Genomic DNA, 22,399 nt, shown 5'->3' on the forward strand with positions numbered 1-22,399 from the left:
TTTTATTTGTTTGGTTTATTTATTTGAGACGGAGTCTCACTCTGTCTCCCAGGCTGGAGTGCAGTGGCCTGGTCTCAACTCACTGCAACCTCCGCCTCCCAGGTTCAAGTGATTCTCCTGTCTCAGCCTCCCAAGTAGCTGGAATTACAGGCGCCTGCCACCATATCTGGCTAGTTTTTTTGTGTTTTTAGTAGAGACGGGTTTTCACCATGTTGGCCAGGCTGGTCTCGAACTCCTGGCCTCAAGTGATTCACCCGCCTTGGCCTCCCAAAGTGCTGGGATTACAGGCGTGAGCCACTGCACCCACCCTGCTCTGCCCATTTTAATGGTTGAAGCAACTCCTTTGAGACTAAGGCTGGGAGGCGGCAGTTTTTAATTTCTCTGGAAAATTCAGGTTTTCTTATCTGACTAGGTCTCTAACTAGACTTCCCATCCTTGGAGGAAGATCTGATTGCTGGTCCTCTGGAGCTTGGGCATGAGCCTCTTAGAAGCCGACTTGAGACAGGCACGCCCCCTTGCCTAGGGTGGCCTCTCTCTCTGCTGTCTGCTGAGGCTTACTGCCCAATGTCCTTTGATGTCTTAGGGGAGATGTAGGTTTTCTTTCAGGGATAAATCCCAGGAAACCAAGTCAGGCAGAGAGGTGGTAGAATACTTTTTATTCTTGACTGTCTCCCCCTGAGGAAGCAACAATAATACAGAAGCTAAGTCGTCCCCTGTGAAGGGAAAAACCAACAGTCAGACATTACTTTGGGCAAGCTCAGAAGCCAGGGACACATTTTACAATGTTTGGGGTTCGACTACGCTGTGAAAACCAGGTCATCGCCCTTGCTCAAGAGCCACAAAATCAGAATTCTGGCTTCTGTCATGGTCTCCCTCTCCCAAGTAAAGGAGAAGGAAAGGTGAGTTTATTCCCCTTTGGCTGTGGTCCAGAGAACTAAACACACTACTGAGTTCTGGCCAGGTGCCGTGGCTCACACCTGTAATCCCAGCACTTTGGGAGGCCGAGGCGGACCAGTTGAGGTCAGGAGTTCAAGACCAGCCTGGCCAACATGGTGAAGCCCCGTCTCTACTAAAAAATATATATATATATAAATTAGCCAGGTGGGGTGGTGGGCGCCTGTAATTGCAGCTACTCAGGAGGCTGAGGCAGGAGAATCGCTTGAACCTGGAGGTGGAGGTTGCAGTGAGCCAAGATCGTGCCACTGCACTCCAGCCTGGGAGACAGAGTGAAACTCCATCTCAAAAAATAAAAAAAAAACACGCTGAGTTCCACATGCCGACCCCCACTCCATCCTGGAGGGGAGCATCCCTGGCTCGCAAACAGCGTGTGCCTTGCCTACAGTTGGGGCTGGTGGTGGGGCAAGGAGCAGATGGTCTCCAGCTTGATCACCCTCTGCAAAACTGCAGCCCGCAGCAGGGACAGGCCTGGCACTGGAGCCGGATGTGGCTCAAAGAGGACCTAGGTGACAGTTCAGTGCCCTCCCGGGACCCTCTACCACACCATCCTGTTTGGGCAACTCCTGTAAGTGGGTTTCCTCTTCATCAGCACGGAGCCTGATGCTTAGAAGTGGAAACGTTAGAAGTTAAAGCAAGAGGGCCAGGCACTGTGGCTCATGCCTGTAATCCCAGCACTTTGGGAGGCCGATCACGAGGGTAGATCATGAGGTCAGGAGATCGAGACCATCCTGGCTAACATGGTGAAACCCTGTCTCTACTAAAAATACAAAAAATTAGCCAGGCGAGGTGGTGGGCGCCTGTAGCCCCAGCTACTTGGGAGGCTGAGGCAGGAGAATGGCGTGAACCTGGGAGGCGGAGGTTGCAGTGAGCCGAGGTTGCGCCACCGCACTCCAGCCTGGGCGACAGAGCGAGACTCCGTCTCAAAAAAAAAAGAAGTTAAAGCAAGAAGAGAGAGAGGAAGTCTCAGTAATATATTGGCTGATTCCCTTGGGGTTAGTAAGTGGCAGGGTCCATGGGTACCAGTGAAAAAAGGACCAACCAGTAAAATCCAAATTAAACAGCAAAGCTCTCTGCCGACGGAGCTCCTGGCTCTGAGTTACAATTTCCCACCAGGAGGCCTCCAGGGCGGTTTTGAACATCCCCTGGGTTTGAGGCTGGCTTTTGTGAGCTGTCTACACTTGTGTTTAGTGGCCCCGGGCTGGGTCCCTGTGGCCTGGGCAGGACGAGCGGCTCCCCTGGTGCTCTCCTGGTGCGCCTGGGGCTCACTCACGTGCTGCAGCACCTTGCGCGGCAACTTCTCGGAGTGGGCGATCCATTCTTTCATTAAGTCTAGGATGAGGGGGATGAGGCTGACCACGCCGCCGTAGTGGTTCCGGGCCTCGTCACAGCTGAGGTGGTTCACCACATCATGAGGGTATCTGCAGGACGGCAGGGGGCCAGGTGAACCCATGCTCCCGGGACTTGCCATGCTGTGGCAAGCAGCTGCCACACCTCAGGCACAGCAGAGTCACCTGGGGAGGCTTTAGAACTGGACACACAGCACGCTGAGGCGCTCTGTCCCCAGAGATTCTGGCAGACCAGGCCTGGGGTGCCACAAGCCCCAGGTAATTCTGGTGTGAAAGACAGGAGATGCAAACCACTGCCCCATGGTCCGTAGAAACCTGGGTTAGGGGTGAGGAACTGGCTGGCTCATCCCTCTGGCTCTTCTCACCCTGGTATCTACAGAGCTTCCCCAGGCTCTGGCCCACTGTGCTGCGGGCTCCCGGGCTGTCAGGATGAGGAGCCCTCAGTGGCAGTGCTGCCGCCCCTGGGAGGCGGCTCTGGTGTCCACTTCTTTGCATGTCAGTGAGGATCTCTGTCGGCTTCTGGGAGCAACTGCTCTGGGCTCTACACCCCCTTCTCCACCTGCCTGGTGCTAACACCCGTGAGACACCTGGTGTCCTGCCATGTCTACGATGGTTGTAAAGAAAAGGTTTTGTTGAATCCAAGTCATTCCAGTAAATGAGTGGAGACTGGGATTTCCTATTAGCCCAGGGTGGTCTAATAGGAGCACCATGATCCAGGCAACAGGAAAGAAGCAGGACAGAGGCCTCCCCACAGGCACACACGGGGCCTCAAGAGCAGCATCAGAGGGACTTACTTTGCTCTGAGGCTGCTTAAGTCGTTGCTTTGGCTAACGAGGGTTTTGCATTTCTCGAGGAGGTTGTTGGTGACTGGGGTGCCAGAGTGCACGGCCTCAAAGTGCTGGCAGAGCTTAGTCAGCTCGGAACAGATGTCCAGGAACATGAGCAGAACCCGCCGGTCTGTGGAGCTGTTGCAGTAGTGTTCCATGTAGCTCTGCACCTGCAAGGGCCACCGCCACATGAGCTGGGGACGTGCCAACCCGGGTCCGGGCTGGCTGATGGCGCAAATGTCCAGAAGCACCCACCCTACTCCCTCCCACCCGACATGACTCATGGGGGAGACGCAAGTAACGCTTAAGCATTTTAAGGTACAGACCACTCTATATAGTGGTATCTCTCTCTCTATAGATGGATAGATGGATGGATGGATGGATGGATGGATGGATGGATGGATGGATAGACATGATATGAAATTAATGGATCGGTTGGGCACAGTGGCTCACACGTGTAATCCCCGCACTTTGGGAGGCTGAGGTGGGCGGGGATCACTTGAGGTCAGGAGTTCGAGACCAGCCTGGTCAACATGGTGAAACCCCATCTCTACTAGGAAAAAAAAAATTAGCCAGGCATGGTGGCACATGCCTGTAATCCCAGCTACTCGGGAGGCTGAGGCAGGAAAACCACTTGAACCCGGGAGGAGGAGGCTGCAGTGAGCCGAGATCATGCCACTGCACTCCAGCCTGGGTAACAGAGCAAGATGCCATCTCAAAAAAAAAAAATTAATTAAATTAAATGGACAGATGGATGGGTAGATAGATAGATGGATATAAAATCAAGTGTTCCAGGCACCATGCAAAATGCTTTACGGGCCTGCTCTCACTTGTCTTCATCTAAACCCTACACACTGAGTAGGTACTTTTTAAATTCCCATTTTACAGATGAGTACCATGACATGAACACTGGAGGTTTGCAGAGGTGAAATAACCCGCCCAGGGCACCAGTGGCTTAGTTGGATGTCCCCAGCTCAGTGGCTCCGTGCCCTACCCCTCACCTGTCCCCGTGCCACCTGAACCAACCACCGCCTAAAGCAAAAGGGGGCTGCCCCCTGACTTAATGCCACAGTGCCTGTCATCCCACTTCTAGAGGGTTCATTGTGAGAAATGCCAGCGTGGGCCACCCATACTGAGGAGGAAACAGCAGGGACTGGAATCCTTTGGGCTTCAGCTGTACTGTGTTCACCAGGTGGAGAAGGAGGGGCAGGCCAGTAAGTGGAGCTTATGGGGTTACCCAGTGACTGCATCTGAGGTTGGGCCAGAGCAGGAGGTCTGATCTCGTGCTAGGGAGGAATTGGCTGTGGTCCAGGCCAGATGAACAGACCCATTTCATAGTCAGATGGTTCTACTCTCCACAATCTGATGACAGATGCAGGTATCACCTCCTCCAGCACCCACAAAGGTCTACATCTAAATCAGGGTTTTCTTGCTGTAACCGTTTGTCTTTTTGTTGCTAAGGGATGTTTCCCCAAACAATCTGAAGTGGTTCCTTCCCAAGAACTGCCATGCACAAGCAGCTTCGTAAGGGGGAGAGGCTTTTCACACTCATACCCACAAAGGCACCTGTGGGGGTCGAGGAGGAGGAACCTGCCCCATGGTGTAACTACAACAGAGCATTGCGGGGGTGGGGGGCGGTGTGCAGGGAACCTTTGGACACTTCTGGTTCAGGGAGGGCAGGGGAGGGGTGAGGCAACTCAGAACACAAGGCCACTGTTTACCAAGAGCCCTCGGCTGAACCTAAGGCAAGAAGGCCACTCCCTTATGCATGGATGTAGATTCTGGGAAGGGACACTTGTTGACTTTTGAAGCTTCTGGAGGATGGACTAAAAAGGATGTAGGCAGTTTCTTTTCTTTTTTCCCCCGAAGTCCAGGTTTACAGAAGAGGAGGTTTATTTTCCAATAGCTCAGGGGCTGCATGCGTGGGCAAATATGGCTAAATTGGCTAAATGTCACAAGTCGGTGAATCTGGGTGAGGGTTATATGGGTGCTCCTTTTCTGTACATTTAACTTTTTTTTTTTTTTTTTTTTTTTTTTTTGAGACAGGGTCTTGCTGTGTCACCCAGGCTGGAGTGCAGTGGTGCGATCTCGGCTCACTGCAGCTTCTGCCTCCAGGGTTCATGTGATTCTCATGCCTCAGCCTCCCGAGTCACTGGGACTACAGGTGCGTACCACCACAACTGGCTAATTTTGGGATTTTTAGTAAAGATGGGGTTTCACCATGTTGGCCAGGCTGGTCTCCACTCCTGGCCTCAGGTGATCCACTCACCTCGGCCTCCCAAAGTGCTGGGATTACCGGCATGAGCCGCTGTGTCTGGCCTCTATATTTAACTTTTTTTTGAGTTAAAAAATTGAGGAAACATTTTACCAAAATTAGAAAAAAAAGTTTTTTTTTCATTTTTTTTGTTTTTGTTTTTGTTTTGTTTTGTTTTTGAGACGGAGTCTCATTCTGTCGCCCAGGCTGGAGTACAGTGGCACAATATCGGCTCACTGCAACCTCCACCTCCCAGATTCAAGCAATTCTCCTGCCTCAGCCTCCTGAGTAGCTGGGATTACAGATGCGCACCACCACGCCCAGCTATTTTTGTATTTTTAGTAGAGACAGGGTTTCACCATGTTGGTCAGGCTGGTCTCAAACTCCTGACCTCATGATCCACCTGCCTCGGCCTCCCAAAGTGCTGGGATTACAGGCATGAGCCACCACGCCTGGCCAGAAAAAAATGTTTTTAAAGGATGCTGCCAGCAAGGGTTGCTTGTTCCTCCCGAGCCTGTTTCTCCTCTGCAGTTCTGAGCCCTGCGCCTGTTCCCACCCATCTTGGGGCAGTTACCCTTCCACAAGCTGACTCCCTCCAAGCTGTGAAGGGCCGGCCTGTGTGTGTTCCTAACTGCACTGCAGCTCCAGCCCCTAACATCCTGGAAGGATCATTTGGTCTTGAGGCCTCCAAGTCCTGCACAGCAAACCTGGACAGCAGCTAACCCTGGAGGAGATGCAGGTTAAATAAAAACATCTGCGAAAGCACCTGGCGGTGTGCTTGGCATCCCACAGTTCCTCAACCCCCAGTGGAATCTGATGGGAAGGACAGGATCCCTCTGGTCACCAGTAAATCCCCGGTTTTCTATGGGTGACCACTGAACCTGCGTCACAGATGAGGACACTGAGGCACAGAAAGGTGAAGTCATTGGCCTGAGATCACAGCAGTGGCACATGGTGGAGCTAGGACTTAAGCCCTGGCCGGCTGAGTTTTAAACCTGCCTCTTTATTCACTTGTTATTCACTTACATATTTGGTAGAGAAACGAATGAAGGACTCATTACATCATTTAGGTTCTGGGTCCGGGTCCTAATTCTGGCGCAAACGTCCTTCCCCTCTCTGGGCCCCAGTGGTTTCATCTTTTGTGAGAGGGGACTGGGCTTGTTGCCCCTCGGCCGGGGTGGGGGTCGGGAGCCCCACCTGTCCAATGCTGGAGATGGGCCGGATCTTGTCGTGGGCGTTCTCCCTGCAGTGCTCCAGAGCGGCGGTGAAGGTGAGCTGCTGCTGCTGGAAGAGCTTGTACTTCTGCTCGATGCTGCGAAGGGATTCTTTCACCTCATTCATTGTCTTCCTCTGTGGTCATTTACAGGAGAAGAGGAATCTATGGGGAGACAGAGGATAGTGATGAGGTCCTGGGACCCAATGCTCGGATCCAGCTCCGGAGGGAAGGACTGTCAGGGGAGAGGGATACCCACGGCCCCTCTCACTGGAGCGCCTTGTGAGTGCCTCCCCACAGAAGAAAGCGAGGCCCTGGGAGGCTGCACACTTGTCCAGAGCCCCCAGGCTGTCCATGACAGAGCTGAGCCTGACCTCGAAATTTACCCTCCATGAACACATTCTCTGCCATGAAATGTGACTTCTTCCCTCAGCTGTGGACAGAGTTTCTCTGGTTCTGTTTCTCCAGATGTGGGTATCTACATACACACACGCACACACACACACGCACACACATGCATGTGCACACACATACAGGCACATGCATACACACACACACGCACGCGTGTACACACACACCCTCCAATCCCTTGCTGTGGTGTCAGCAAAACCTGGGATCAAGGGATATGCCACAGGATATAAAACCAGGAGATGATCAGTTTGGATCAAATTATTTTAAAGCTGCTCTGCAAATGGTGGGAAAGTCTGGGAATTCCTTCCCATGGATTAAGTGGGGAGAAGAATCAATACTAGACTGTCTAGTTTGAGAAGATGTGAGTCTGCCTGCTCTGGGCTGGGGGCAGGAGCCTTGGTCTCAGCTTTGCGCATTCTCAGGGCAGGGCTGGTGGCTAGTAGACTGCCCCCTGACCCTGTTAATTGCTGGAATGCCATGATCAGTAACATGGAGACTGTGGGGAGGGCTCTCTCTTGGCGCCTCACAGACTGTCCCTGCTGTGATTTGGGTGCTCCATAGAGCATCTACAATCCTCCTGTGAGCAGAAGAGTCTGTGGGTGTGTGCTCCATGACATCACAGTTTTGCTGAATGCGTGCAAAATGCTCCAGACCACAGATTTCTATTCATGTTAGAGCTGGAAGGGACTCAGCTCCCTTGAGCTGCTACGGGGAAAGTGAGGCTCAGAGGGAAAGGTTTTGCCCAGGGTGTCACAGCAAATTTGTGCCCAAGACACCCTGGGTCCTAGGCTTCCTTACGTCTAACCAGCATCGTCAGTGCTGCCACACTCGGCTGCCCCTCCACTGCCTCCAGAACAAAGGCCAGGCTCGAACGTGTCACCACATGAGCAGGGGTCAGAGAAGGCTGTGCTGAGGTCAGGTCCAGTCCAAGGGAGATGTTGGAGATGGAAGGGGCCAGAACATTTAGCATGGACTGGGGCAGGGAAGGCACATTCCAAGCTTCCAAGCAGGTCCCAGGTGGATAGGAATAACAAGACGGGGCTGGGAAATATTTCTTTCTGCTGTGTCCAGAGCAGGGCTGGAGCTGGGGGTCCAGCTTGAACCCAGGAGGTCAAGGCTGCAGTGAGCCATGATCGCAGTACTGCACTCCAGCCTGGGACACAGGGAGACCCTGACTCAAAAGAAGAAGAAAAAAAAAAGAGGCAGGGTAAGGGGAGCATCCCAGTTGATGCAAGAAGAGATGGCATCAGAGGAATGAAAGGAAACACAAGAACAGACCAGGAGATGGCCTCCGCGAGATGATGGGTGTGGTACATCAGAGCACTTGGAGGAGGCTGGGGAAGAGGCCCTTTAGCAAGATGGAGCCCAGCCATGGAGCCTCTATCCCTGGAGCCAAAAGCCAGCAAGGCTGCCTTAGAGGAGCCACCTTAAGAGCCACTGAGTGGGTCTCCTGGGAAGACAAGAGAGTATGCTTCTGCAGCAGAGCCACAGCACTGTGACTGTCAACAGACACAGGGACAGTCGCAGCTCCCCTAGGGGTGGGCCTGGGCCAGGGCAGGCAGGGCAGGGGCCTCTTTCCAGCTCAACCTCCTATGGAAAGGAGAGCTGAAGGTGGGGAATGAGATGGGGGGTCCGTGGTTTATTGACACCTGCCATTTCCTTGGCTGGTCCCCGCCACATGGAGCAGACATGCTGACTCACGCACAGTGGTTTCCTGTTGCGCCTCCCGTGGTGTCCGGCTCACCCAGGACCAACTAGGGTGAGGTGAGGGAGACGCTTGCCCCCATGCAAAACTTAAGAAGGCGCCAAAAAACTCGGCAATCAAGATGAAAATAGGCCAGGCACAGTGGCTCATGCCTATAATCCCAGCACTTTGGGAGGCTGAGGCAGGAGGATCGCTTGAACCCAGGAGGTCAAGGCTGCAGTGAGCCATGATCACAGTACTGCACTCCAACCTGGGTGACACAGTGAGACCCTGTCTCAAAAAAAAAAAAAAAAAAAAAAGGCATCTTGGGTAGCTGGGATTACAGGTGGGTGCCACTACACCTGGCTATTTTTTGTATTTTTAGTAGACATGGAATTTCACCACGTCAGCTAGGCTGGTCTTGAACTCCTGGCCTCAAGTGAACTCCCTTTCTCAGCCTCCGAAAGTGCTGGGATGATAGGCATGAGCCACTGTACCCAGCCCCAAAAACGTTTTTTAAAGAATGGGTCTTGCTCTTTCACCCAGGCTGGAGTGTGGTGGTGTGATCACGACTCACTGCAATCTTGACCTCCTGGGCTCAAGTGATCCTCCCGCCTCAGCCTCTTGAGTAGCTGGGACCTCAGGTATGTGCCACCATGCCTGACTACTTTTTTTCTTTTTTTCTTTTTTGTAGCGATGGGGTCTCCCTATGTTGCTCAGGCTGGTCTCGAACTCCTGGGCTCCAGCGATCCTCCCACCTCAGCCTCCCAATGTGCTGGGATTAGGAGCATGAGCTGGCAACATCAGAATTTGTAAAGAAAAGATTGCTGGCTGGGCGTGGTAGCTCACGCCTGTAATCCCAGCACTTTGGGAGGCCGAGGCGGGTGGATCACGAAGTCAGGAGATCGAGACCATCCTGGCCAACACGGTGAAACCCTGTCTGTAATAAAAATACAAAAAAAGTTAGCCAGGCATGGTGGCGGGCGCCTGTAGTCCCAGCTACTCGGGAGGCTGAGGCAGGAGAATGGCCTGAACCTGGGAGGCGGAGCTTGCAGTGAGCCGAGATGGCGCCACTGCACTCCAGCCTGGGCGACAGAGCAAGACTCCGTCTCAAAAAAAAAAAAAAAAAAAAAAAAATATATATATATATATAGCTGCACCTTGCCATACTGAGGCCTGAGGCAAAAGGAGAAATCAGTAACACTGAGCCTACCTTTACTTAAATTTTTGACATGTTATTCTAAATGGATTTTAGGCAGCATTGATTTTTAAAATATATTGCATTAAAACGTGAAAAACGTCCACCTCAATGATTGAATTGTTGGCATTCCCTTAAGTTTTGTGCTGAGGGTGCATCACTTGCCTTGCCCTAATCTTGGCCCAGGGCTTACAAATGACTCAAAGGTGAAGCTCCAGAAAAGCGAGAGAGAGCACATAGGTGGAGTTCCAGGGAGAAGGGGCGTGTGCCCTTTCGGCCTGGCTTTTCCCTCATCATGGTGGGAGCTGTGGTTGGTAGTGGTTGAGAGGAACTGACTCTGTTCTTGATCCTAGCAACTTGTGACATGCACGCCAGGAATGTCATGAGAGGAGCTGTAATAAGCTATCCGAAGTGATCGTCCCTTGAACGAGAGCCACTGCAGCCAAATTAGTGTGGATGAAGGGCACAGGGGACGGGCACTTCTCGATCTGGGGGAGGAGGGAGGAAAAAAATGATTACCCATAGGTTTTAGGCTTTAATTGATTTGTATTTTTCCAGGCTGCTAAAGAAGATTGAATCATGGTAGGAAAAGCGCCTAGGGCTTAAAATAAATGAGGAGAAAGGCGAGTCATTTCAGAAATGTCCAGGAAGCAAAACAAACCTCTCCAGTGCAAATGGCAGGTATGGCTGTTGTGTTCTTTGCTCAGGGGGAGGCAGCTTCCTTTTCTTCCCCAGCTATCTTTACAGTTGGGTTTGACAAGCCTACCAAGGTGTACACACTTTGAGGAAGCGGTTTGGAGGGGAAGAGGCAACAGTGCTGGCTTTTACGTTGGGAGGGCATGTCTCTGGGCTGGTGGCTGGTAGAAAAGGGCTTTAGCTGGAGCCTGGATGCAGACTTCATGCCCTGGCTCTGCCCGATTTAACCAGTGGCCCTAGCCAAGATTTCCCCCTTTTCTGGGCCTCAGTTTATCCATCTGTCAAATGAGAGAGTTTGGATTAGCCTCTTCTTCAAGAGGCCTTCTGGTTCTAAGGCTGTATGATCAACAACTGATGAGAAAAGAAGCCCAGAAAGGGGAAGTGACTCACCCAAAGTTACCCAGCCAACCACTCCTCATTGTTCTAATCCTCCAACTTCTCATCTGTAAAATGGGAATGAAGGTGCCTATTTCACAGGATTGTTGGAACGATTAAATGAGATACTACTACTAATAGTAGCCCCATATATTGTGTGCTTACTGCATGCCAATTACTCTCCAATACATTAGCTCCTGAAATCCTTCAGCAGTTCCCTCTTCACAGGGGAGGAAAGTGAGGCACGGAGCAAGCAGAGAGTTTGCCAAGCTCACACAGTAAGAAGTGGAGCCAGAACTTGAAGCTGGGGCTGTCTGCATTGACTGTGCCATTTTCCCTCTCCATAAGGTACAGAGACAACAGAATTTTGCCGAGAGCACAAAGAGTTCAACAAACTCTTACAGCTCCTACGATTAACGGCAACAGACAAGAGCTAGAGATCCCAATTCAGTGTTGCGACTAATAAAATATCAAGCTGCCCTGTACCACTGGGAATTCATACGACTTAAAAAGCTCCGTCTCCAGCGCGAACCTTCCCCTCGCCCCCACCCCGAGACAGCTGTGCAGGCCCCTCCATCCTCCGGACCCCTCCATCTTTCCATCCTCCACCCCAGCTTCCAGTCTCTGACCCAGAGGCCGGGGTGGGGTCCGAGTGGGCCCACCCACACTCATCCCTGTTTACCCTTGCTTGTCCTAGAGCGCTCTTCGCTCCACGGAGCACCCAGAGAAGCTGGAGTGACTCCGTGAGTATCGGTGCCCCGGAGGGTGGGGAGGCCCGTCCCAGGACTTGGGAGGCGAGGGTGGGTGGGGACGTCGGGCGAGAAGGGGCGGGGCCGCGGGCGTGATTGTTACCGCCGGTGCCATAGCAATCGGGTCACGTGGCGGCTTGGCCAGAGCCGGGGAGCCGGGAGGGGTCTACCGGGGCTCGACTCTAGGAGTTGGGCTGAGGATTTCCACCCGATCCTCGAACCTCCGGCCCATCTCATGGACGCCCCTCCCCCTTCAAACACCCTCCCCCACATTTATTCCCGCGTCTCTGTTTTAAAGATGGGTAAACTGAGGCACAGGGAGCCGGGCCGGGGAGCACTGACAGAACCAGAAGCAGGTTCTGCCTCCCGTCCCCTCGGAGGGCCGACTTGCCCCTTCTGGGTTTCGTCGGGGGTCTCAGATACGAGGAGGCCCAGCTGGAAGCCACCTGAGGGTGTCCCCCGCTAAGATGCGCAAATGGGAAAAGCGAGGCCGGGGTTGGGGAAAGAACTTGCCCGAGCCGCAGAGCGCGTCAGCCGGGGAGGTCGGGGCGGGGGCGCCCCGCGCGACCGAGGATCGGGTATCTGGGCCCGGCGCGGAGCCTGCAGGGCGGGGCCGCGGCGCGTGCTGATGACGCAGTCGGCGCGGCGGCCCTAGCGACGCGGTTACTAGGGAGCGGCGAGCCGAGACGGCTACATGGACGCCGCTACCGCCCCGCACCGTATCCCCCCCGAGATGCCCCAGTACGGGGAGGAGAACCACATCTTCGAGTTGATGCAGGTGACCGGACACCCCTGCCCGTCGCGACGCTGGCGGCGGCTCGGGAGCCTCCACTGCGACGTCGGGTGCGCGGCCGGGACCCGCAGCTGGGGCCGAGTCGCGCGCCCACGAAGCAGCCCAACTCGGGATGTACGATTCGTGTGTCGCCGTGACCCCGAGGGGGCCCGCGAGCTGGGGACGCTCCTGGTCCTGCCCGGGTTTGCCTCAGGCGGACCCAGGGGGAGGAAGGGGGCCACTCGAGCCGGGATTTGGTCCTGGCTGTGCCGCCAGAGGGCCTTATGGTCTGGAACCAGTCCTTTCCTTTTCTCGGTTTCCCCACCTGTGAAATGCCAGGTTGCAAGAGGTGGTCTCCCAGGGGCTCTCCCGGCGCTGACAATTACCATCTGTCGAATTTGTGGGGAGCCTCTCGGCCCAGGTTTCTGAGGTGGGCATTGTCCGAGTTCAAGCTGGCATCTCCATCCTCAGAGAGGGCCGCCTCTGGGACAGCAGCATCTCCCACCTTGGTCCCTCCTCCTCAGGGCCAGACGTCCCCGGCAGCTCCGAAGCTCTCATCCTGGCTCCAGGCCTGACTGGGCCCCCAGCTCACCGTGTGACTTTGGGCGAGGCCCCGTCCCCGCCGGGGCCCCAGTTTTCCCTTCTGCACGTGGTGGAGGTCACGGCTTTCAGGAGCTGGAGGGGAAGAACTCTCAGCCACTCAAAGGTTCTGAGAGGCAAGGGGAAGCTGGAGCTCAGTTTTCAGATCATTTGTCTGCTTCCCAGGGTACACCCCATCCCCAGAGGCATGGCATGGAGGGCATAGTGGTGTCTGTGGTCATTTGAGGTTCTGCCCTGCACACTAGACAGCTGAGCCCAGACGAAGAAACCCGTGTCTGCACCTCCATCAAACACATTTCCCTCAGAAAGTGTTAACTGATAGAGGGAGAGCAAGAGATTCCTAAAACTGCTTGAGTGGCCAATCACAAATAAAATAGCTAGCTGGGTTAGAAGTCAGCAGGTCAGGGCAGGATGGGGGATCATCTGGAGCCCTGTTGTCTGCTCTAGAGAACCTGGTGTGTTTTCCACAGTGATTGTTGGAGGAATTGCCCAGGAAAGCTTTTACTGATTTTGAAACAGGGTCTTGCACTGCTGCCCAGGCTGGAGTGCAGTGATGCAATCATGGCTTACTGCAGCCTTGAACTCCTGGGCTCAAGCAATCCTTCTGCCTTAGTCCCTCCAGAGTAGCCGAGACTACAGGTGCAGGCCACCATACCTGGCTAATGTTTTTTTTTTTTTTAATTTTAGTACAGACGAGGTCTTGCTATGTTGCCCGGACTGATCTTGAACTCCTGGGCTCAAGCAATCCTTCTGCCTTAGTCCCTCCAGAGTAGCCGAGACTACAGGTGCAGGCCACCATACCTGGCTAATGTTTTTTTTTTTTTAATTTTAGTACAGACGAGGTCTTGCTATGTTGCCCGGACTGATCTTGAACTCCTGGGCTCAAACAGTCCTTCTGCCTCGGCCTCCCAACAAGAAAGCTTTCAGTCCAGTATTTCCAGTCCTTAGTCATCTGTGTATTCCCTCCATGTTTTTGACCATTTCCATTTTTTATACTTTTGATTTAAAAATAATGTTAGATTCACAGGAAGTTAAAAAATAGTATGGATTTCTGGTCTCCCCTCCCACATTGCCCCCGTGATAACATCTAACATAACTGTAGCACATTGTCAAAACCAGGAAACTGGCATTGGTACAATAGGATTACCTGAACTGTAGGCCTTGTTTGGATTTCCTCCATTTTTACCTGCATTGATGTTTTTGTTGTGCATACAGTTCTGTGCAGTTGTATCACATGTACAGATTTGCATAACCGCTACTGCACCTCCATTTAAACTAATCACTTGTTTAAATCAACTCACCTTTTAAAAAATTAAATAGCCGCTTTTGCCTCATCCTAAGTGATATCCTTGAAATTATTGATTTGATGTACTTATATTTCTAATACACATTAAATACACAATGATTTAAACATGAAATGTAAAATATTTATGTGTGAACCATCTAAAATCATCTCATTCCATCATCGCACCAGTGATATACAAACATGAATTCACTCCAGCTGTGCTACTGAACAGGCAGAGAAGCTGAGGCCCAGAGAAGGGAAGGGACTTGCTGAGGAGATACAGTGGGGCTGGAACCAAGACTTCTCACGGCTCGGTGCTCTTTTCCCTGCCCCACACTCCCTTCACTCCAAGAGGGCTACAGCCCCTTCCTCCTTGTCCCTGGGGCTCAAGGATGCCCCTTATTGCAGCAGCACAGCTGCTATGAGCTCCTCCTCATTTCTCTGCCTAGGGTTCTGCAACCCCAGAAGCTGCTTTCTCTTGATATGCTTGCCTGATTGGATGAAATGGCCAGAATATCCCAGGACTATTTAGAAATCTGGCTGGTAACATTCTGTTCCGTTCTGGAGAGACACAGTTAGTGGTGACGGTCATGTTCCCCAGCAAACATCTGCGCTGGGCATCTGCTATGACTGCCAGGCATTGGGGTGCCAAGGGCTCTAGGCAGACAAGGAGGCCCACAGAACCCATGCCCTGCCGGGGGGATGGTGGCCTGGTGAGTAGGGACAGGGTGAGGCATGGAACAGGGCGATGCCCGCAGGCAGGTGCAGGAGCATCTGACATATTTACGTAGTGCACATACTCAAGAAGGTATGTTCCCATTGAGATCTGAGACTGAGCAGAAGTTAGCCAGGATGAGGACAAGGAAGAAGCTTCCAAGCTGAGGGAACAGCATCTGCTAAGGCTCTGAGGGGAATGGTGATGCTTGAGAACTTGGAGAAGGCTGGTCTGGGAAGCTCAAAGGGCCCCAGGGGAGAGAGCCCTGGACTGCCTGCTCTGAATCAGGGGCGAGACTCCTCCACTTCTGCCTCCCCATAGGTGCCTCCGCAGCAGCACCACGTGGCCCCCCTCATGCCTCTGCTTATGGGGACCCAAGCAGATGCCAGCTGGGGCGGTGGCTGGGTCCCAGGTTGAAGGCATGTTTGGTGGGGTGCAGTGGAGAGAGCAGGCCCCATAGCTGGTATCTGTGGTGACCAGGTGCCCTTGCAGGTATTAACCACCTGGTTGTCTGCCCTGCACCCACAGAACATGCTGGAGCAACTCCTGATCCACCAGCCCGAGGATCCCATCCCCTTCATGATCCAGCACTTGCATAGAGACAACGACAATGGTGAGCACTGGCTGGGGCTCTTCCCCTCCCCGTCTTCCCTTCCCCTCCTCCTCCTTCCCCTTCTTCCCTGACTCCTCTGCCTCCTCCTCCTCCTCCTCTCCAGGGACCCTGCCCCATCCCGAGAATAGCTGAGTACCATTCTGTCCTACCTGTGTCTGAAGGGAGGTCAGAAGGGAGGGGTTTCATCAACTTGAGGTGGTGGTTCATTGAAAAATGCCTTGATTTCTTTTGGAGCACAGCTTATAAAAATTCTCTTGCCAAGTTATTAAAATGAAAACCCCAGAATGACCCATGGAATCAATTATTAATGCTTTCGCCTGCCCTAGCTGATGTTGCCTGTTGGGTTTCAGCTCTCTGATCACTCGTCAGGTGTAAGTTTGGTTTCTGGTCTACCTAGACAGGCAAGCTCTTGGGCTTTTCCGACGGTCTCATTATCGGAGCCTGTTAATGAGTTTCCGAGCTCCCCAAACCTTTGCAGTTGGCCGGTGCAGGTCAGCCTGACCCAAGGCCGGAGCACAGAACTGGGGAGGAGGGAGGCGCTCACTCAAGGAAGGCCCCTCACTCCACTCCATGGTCCATTTGCCAAGTGGAGGATCAGTCCTGTCCTTTGTGAGCTGTTGGGGAGGACCGATGTCTTGGAGCTTTTATGTTTCTTTCGTTGGAGCATTAGCTGCTTTGAAGGAGCTACCAGTGCACCAGTGAAATTAGCGCTTGGTACAGCTGAGGACAGAGCCCAGAGATGCCCTGTGTGGAGGTTCAGAAGGCCCAAGGTGAGAAATGACACTAGGTAGTTAAAAAAAGAAAGAGAGGAAGTTCCAAGCCTTTTCCTTGTGCCCCACATGCAAGTCCTGACGCATCCAGGCCTGGCTGCGGAGCAGCAGAGTAAGGGAATCTTGGGTCCCGATGCCATTGCATGGACCTAGGCAGGCAGGTACAGAGAGAGACCCCACAAAGGGCCAACAAAAAGGCCCTTTTCTGAGCCTCTGGTTAGGTGCAAATGGCTGATTCACTAGACATTCCCTTGTTCAGCGGATGTTGACTGAGCGTCCTATATGCCCAGGCGGGGGTGGTGCGGTGCTGGGGTGGCCTTGGGACCCCCTTCCCCCTGTCTGATTTGCCTTCTCCCCAACCCCACCTTCCTGGTGCAGTTTACTCTGCCCTGCAGCGACTCTTAGAGACCTCCTTTCTCTGGTTGGCTGTTTATTACATGGTACAGGTGGGAGGTTCTGTCTCCCCAGATTCATCACCTGCTCTTAGGGTGGGTGTTAAGCCTACCCTGCGCTCCTGAGTGGTCCTTACTGCTGCAGACCTAGGCTCGCCCCCAGGCCTCACTGACTCCATTTGCCAGCGGAGGAAGTTCCTGCATTCCCCCCTGCCCCCACCCTGAGGCCGAGTGGGTGCTGGGAGCTTGAGTGCTGCTGAACTCTGTTATTCCAGGGCTGCGGAGAGCATCTCTGCCCACACGCAGCTATCTCACACCGCCACCAGAGAAAGAATGGACCGCAAAGGGAAAGCAAAGCAAAAGGAAACACAAAGTAAAAGTGAAATAAGAGCCAAGTAAAAGCTAAAGTAAAAGTAAAGTAAAAACAAAGTAAGAATAAAAGTCAACCAAGAGCGAGTGGAAAGTGCAGTGCAGCACAGTCCTCTGTCCTGCTACCCCCCCACCTCCCTCCCCGCTGTCAGGGACCCTGCAGCTCACTCATCTTAAAATGTAGAGACGTGAGAGATCGTGGCTGTCTTTGGACTCACTTTCCTTGTTTGTGAAATGGATGTGTTTGGTTAACCCAGATAGAAGCTGTGAAACTCTGGTCTGGTCCGTAGTGGCTGAAGGAATGGGAAATCCCTGATGCATCATGGGTAGCAGCTTCCAGGAATACGACGTCGAGTTTCCACTAGTAAAAAGCTTAATAGATTTTTCTAAATTAAAAATTGTGCTTGCCAGCCTGGCCAACATGGCAAAACCCCATCTCTACTAAAAATACGAAAATTGGCTGGGTGTGGTGGCTCACGCCTGTAATCCCAGCACTTTGGGAGGCCGAGGTGGGCGGATCATGAGGTCAGGAGATCGAGACCATCCTGGCTAACATGGTGAAATCCCATCTCTACTAAAAATAAAAAAAAAAATTAGCTGGGCGTGGTGGCGGGTGCCTGTAGTCCCAGCTACTGGGGAGGCTGAGGCGGGAGAATGGTGTGAACCCAGGAGGCGGAGCTTGCAGTGAGCAGAGATCACGCCACTGCACTGCAGCCTGGGCGAAAGAGCGAGACTCTGTCTCTAAAACAAAACAAAACAAAAATACAAAAATTAACCAGGCTTGGCAGCACACACCTGTAATCCAAGCTACTCAGGAGGCTGAGGCAGGAGAATCGCTTGAACCCAGGGGGTGGAGGTTGCAGTGAGCTGAGATCGCACCACTGCACTCCAGCCTGGACAACAGAGTAAGACCCTATCTCAAAAAAAAAAAAATGTGCTTGAAAGCTGGGTGTGGTGGTGCACCTGTAGCTCCAGCTACTTGGGAGGCTGAGACAGGAGGATCGCTTGAGGCCAGGAGTGAGAGGCCATGGTGCCACGACTGCATCTTGAATACCCACTGCATTCCAGCTTGGGCAACATAGTAAGACTCTATCTAAAAACAAATGTGCTCGATAATAATGTAACCACTTGAACTCTCATAAATTAGGTTGCACTGACATTTTCTACTGTTAGTTTGAAAATCATGCATGCCCTGTGTTCTTCTCTTTTTTTATTTTGTCCCTCTTATTTTTCTTTTTAGAGACAGGGTCTCTGTTGCTCAGGCTGGAGTACAGTGGGGAGATTACAGCCCATTACAGGCTTGACCTCCTAGGCTCAAGTGATCCTCCTGCCTCAGCCTCCTGAGTAGTTGGGACTACAGGTGCACGCTACTGCGCCTGGCTAATTTTTAAAAATTTTTTGTAGAGATGGGGTTTCACTATGTTTCCCAGGCTGGTCCCTGCTCCTAGGCTCAAGCGATCCTCTTGCCTTGGCCTCCCAAAGCACTGAGATTACAGGCATGGACCACTGTGCCCGGCTCTCTGTTTTCTTAAACCACTACTTCAAGGCTTACCTAGTTCCCCAGCCTAGAAGCTCAAGAACCTTGAATTTCAAGAAATTTGAGGCAGATTAAATCATCTCTTTGTTTTGATCTTGCTCCTCTGTGTGCAGCTTTAATTTTCAATGTCAAACTCTCCACTTCATCAGAATTTTAAAGTTTAAACATCATCTTTCTGGTTTGGATGGAGTGCAGTTGATGTTGGCTGGACAGCCACCTCCGCTGCCACCTCCCTCCCTTTGTCTCCTCCTCCCACCCTCCTTAGCGCCCCTTTCCCTTCATCCGAAGGTCTGGGGCTTTCCTGAAGCTCCCTCCAAGGAGCCCTTGCTCCTTTCTCTGCACTGCACCTGCTCTGTTGTTCTCGAGCAGAGGCTTAGGCTCCAGACCTGCCTCGTGCCGTCTCTAGCTGGGGGCCAGCCTCCAGCCGGGGGCGTCTGTCCTCCTGAATAGCTGAGTCCAGCTTTTTGCCCAGATGCTCTCAGGGAGTCGAGTCACTGGGTCCCAGGAACCACTGTTTTGGAGAGTTCATTTGTTTCCCACAGCTCTGCACTCCACCGCAGGCCCTCAGCTGGCGGCTTTTATGGATATTGGAACATTTTGTCCTTTGGCTCAAGCCCCAACCACTGAAATGGAAAGAAGGGAGTGACACCCATGGGTTTCTCTCTCTTTGCCCACGCCTCTGCGGACAAGTGAAGCGAAAATGGGAAGGAGGAAGGGAGACAGGGGAGACTACCCTGCTTGGTGACTTTTCTTTTCTTTTTCTGTTTTTGTTTTTGTTTTTGTTTTGAGATGGAGTCTGGCTCTGTCGCCTAGGCTGGAGTGCAATGGCGCAATCTCAGCTCACTGCAAGCTCCGCCTCCCAGGTTCAAGTGATTCTCCTGCCTCAGCCTCCTGACTAGCTTGGATTACAGGCACCCACCACCATGCCCAGCTAACTTTTGTATTTTTAGTAGAGACGGGGTTTCACCATGTTGGCCAGGCTGGTCTCAAACACCTGACCTCAGATGATCCACCCGCCTCGGCCTCCCAAAGTGCTGGGATTACAGGCATGAGCCACCACACCCGGCCGCCTAGGTGAATTTTCTAGGAGTGGGAGAAGCCTCGAATCAGCTAAGCCCAATCCTCATGTGTCCTAGAAGAGTGCGGGAAGCTTGGAGAGGCCCATGACATCCAGTGTGTGTCTTTGTTCCCCTGGGCTGGTGTGTCAGATCATTGTGCCCCCTTCCAGCCATGCAGCGGCCTGAGGTAACTATAGCTAGGACCTCAACCCTTCCTCTTACTGGGCCTGGGGTTAACTGCCACACACAGTGACATGGCTGGTGACTGGTGTAGACGGAAAGAAGGCCCCGGACTCATCCCGGTGAGCAAGCACACGAGGGAGCAGAGGGAGCCCCGGCACATGGGCTGGCAGCCCCTTCGCCGCCAGAAAGGCAGATTTAGTACAAAGTGAGCATTTACAGTAGCCCTGGGCAATATTAAAGCAGGCGATGGTGTATATAATGGTATGTTTCGTTTTTTATCAAACGTTTGTCCAAGAAAGCTGTGTATTAGAGCTCCAATACCTAAGGGTTTTCTTGTGAATTTTAAATCATGCTCCTAGTTAAACCTCAAAAGGATCTGTGGATGGAAAGGTTTTTTGATTTCCTTTGAAGTGGTTGGAAGAAGTTGATTACTCTTGGCAGTCAAGCAGCCTTTTATGACACTGTTTATAAATAATTACTCATGAGCAGGGCTGTAGTTTCAAGGTGTTAGATTTTAAGAAACTGAAATTAATCACATAAATGTGTGGGAGAAATTAGGTGGTGAGAAAGGCCGTGGATGTTCCCCTTTTAAAGTCTGTTCATAGACGTGTACCATTTGGGTGCCACTTACAGGGAACCTGGAAGGGGAGGGTTTCCCCTGCAGCCCCCAGCCCGGGAACTCTCAGACGAATGCGTGGAGTCAGGTTCGCTCCCCAAAGGCCCTTGCCGAGCTGCATCTCCCCTTTCCTTGGGCTCTGGGCGCCCTGAGCCCTGGTGGGCCTCATCTGTGTTTGGAGGAGCTTCAGCAGGGCCTGTGGTCAGAGCCCTGGAGAGGCAGCAGGCGATGGTGCATGAGTGGACCTAGGTTCCCCACTGCTCCCTCATCGGACTTTGGCCAAGCAGGTGCTCTCTCCATGATCCACACGAGCCCTCTGCCTCGTGGCCCAAGGCTCCTCCACCCTTGACCACCCTCCCTGCCACTCCTCCCCACAAACCTCCCATGGCACTCTGGCTCCCATCTCACCTCGTCCTCTCACCTGACCATGTGTCCTCAATGCCACCTGGTTTCCATACTTGTCCTGCAAGCAGTGTTTTCCACACTGTTTCCTATGGTGGCTTCTCTCACCCATGGGGAGGGCCCTGGGAGGCCTTGCCCCAGGCCACAGGCCTAGAACAGAGAAAGGGCCGCTGAATGCCCGCCCTGGCTCCCACCCCAGAAGCTGAAAACACCTTCCTAGCTTCCATGACAGTCAGGGCTGGGCCCACCACCAGCGCTTCCCCTGCCAGGCGAGTCCAGAGTCGGAGTCACAGGCAGGACCCGGAGCACTTCCTGGCAGCTCCGCAGGGCCTGCTTCCTGGGTGGAAGGGCAGCATGGTTGATGGCGGCACCATGCCCACATGTGACAGCAGCATCATGGGCATGGGCTGCACTGTCTGGTGTCTCCCCAGCCCATTTGGTGGCCTTGCTTGGGGTGTTGTTCCTGTGGGGTAGCCCTGAAGGCCTGGCTCCCCAGCCTGTGCAGGACTCTATGAGCCACGCTGGGGTGGATGGATAGATAGATAGATAGATAGATAGATAGATAGATAGATAGACAGACAGACATAGATATAGATATAGATATTTTGAGACGAAGTCTTGCTCTGTTGCCCAGGCTAGAGTGCAGTGGCGCAGTCACTGCACTGCAACCTCCACCTCCCAGGTTCAAGTGATTCTCCTGTGTCAGCCTCCCGAGTAGCTGGGATTACAGGTATGTGCCACCACACCTGTCTAATTTTTTGTATTTTCAGTAGAGATGGGGTTTCACCATGTTGGCCAGGCTGGTCTCGAACTCCTGACCTCAAGTGATCCGCCCATCTCGGCCTCCCAAAGTGCTGGGATTACAGGTGTGAGCAATCAACCTCCTTTTCTTCTTGACTCAGCTGCATTCAGTTTCTGCACTTGTACCCAAACATGCTGACTGGCAGAGGGGGCCCTCTGTAAGGCAGTAGTAATGGTGGTGACAAAGGTGACAAACAGTGACCATAGGACGAGATGGGGATGGCCAAGGAGGTGGCCCTGAAGGTCACTGTGTGTGGCTCCTCACAGTTCTGGCCGCCATGGGGGTGATCCAGGAGGATAAGACTCGGTCTCTGCCCGTGGGAGCTTCTCTTCCTGTGGGGACAGCGACTCCACCTGTTTCTCAGTAGTGGGCTGACATTCACCAACGTGGAAGACTGTGGCGGCCCGTCACTTGATCACGGGCCTCCACAGGGAGTGAGAACAAGGATCTTGGAGAGGGAGAAGGAGTGGGAGGCTGGGGGTGCTGGGCGCTGGGAAGGGAGGACATTCCTGATGGGAAATGACAGGTGGCAAGGCAGGAACGTGGAGGGAACAGCCATAAGGAGAATAAGAAGG

General features: G+C 53.0%; 2 protein-coding genes across 9 annotated transcripts in view; one reads left to right on the forward strand and one right to left on the reverse strand.

Annotated features, from left to right (window-relative positions):
• Window positions 1–639: 639 nt before the first annotated feature.
• Window positions 640–12,316, reverse strand: SPACA9 (sperm acrosome associated 9). 6 transcript variants are annotated; one of them, XM_054659236.2, is made up of 6 exons: window positions 11,644–11,743; window positions 10,977–11,029; window positions 6,582–6,762; window positions 3,098–3,300; window positions 2,228–2,375; window positions 640–713 (listed from the first exon to the last, which is right to left on the reverse strand). In XM_054659236.2, exons 3-6 carry the CDS (start codon window positions 6,723–6,725, stop codon window positions 702–704), a joined length of 507 nt encoding a protein of 168 aa, XP_054515211.1. In that variant the 5' UTR covers window positions 6,726–6,762; window positions 10,977–11,029; window positions 11,644–11,743; the 3' UTR covers window positions 640–701. The 6 variants fall into 6 exon arrangements, with proteins under 6 accessions (XP_054515211.1, XP_054515210.1, XP_016817439.1 ...); XM_054659235.2 differs by lacking the exons at window positions 10,977–11,029; window positions 11,644–11,743 and adding an exon at window positions 12,224–12,316; XM_016961950.4 differs by lacking the exon at window positions 10,977–11,029 and having other exon boundaries at window positions 11,644–11,802.
• AK8 (adenylate kinase 8) overlaps window positions 12,280–22,399 on the forward strand; it is a 151,033-nt gene continuing 140,913 nt past the window's right edge. Inside the window, exons 1-2 of one of the 3 annotated variants that reach the window (XM_001168661.7) lie at window positions 12,280–12,488; window positions 15,611–15,695. In XM_001168661.7, the coding sequence (XP_001168661.3) occupies window positions 12,405–12,488; window positions 15,611–15,695 (169 nt within the window). In that variant the 5' untranslated portion in view covers window positions 12,280–12,404. Of the gene's footprint in view, window positions 12,618–15,610; window positions 15,696–22,399 lie in introns of all 3 variants that reach the window. The other 2 variants (XR_010148806.1, XM_063788114.1) reach the window with 2 other exon arrangements.

Source organism: Pan troglodytes, chromosome 11 (genome assembly GCF_028858775.2).
Source record: "Pan troglodytes isolate AG18354 chromosome 11, NHGRI_mPanTro3-v2.0_pri, whole genome shotgun sequence".
NCBI classification, from domain to species: Eukaryota; Metazoa; Chordata; class Mammalia; order Primates; family Hominidae; genus Pan; species Pan troglodytes.

Coding starts and splice junctions, on each gene's coding strand:
- SPACA9 (XM_016961948.4), bottom strand. CDS start 6,725: ATGAATGAGGTGAAAGAATCCCTTCGCAGCATCGAGCAGAAGTACAAG. Junction 3,301..6,581: donor CCATCTCCAGCATTGGACAG/GTGGGGCTCCCG, acceptor TGGCCCTTGCAG/GTGCAGAGCTACATGGAACA. Junction 2,376..3,097: donor TTAAGCAGCCTCAGAGCAAA/GTAAGTCCCTCT, acceptor GCCGTCCTGCAG/ATACCCTCATGATGTGGTGA.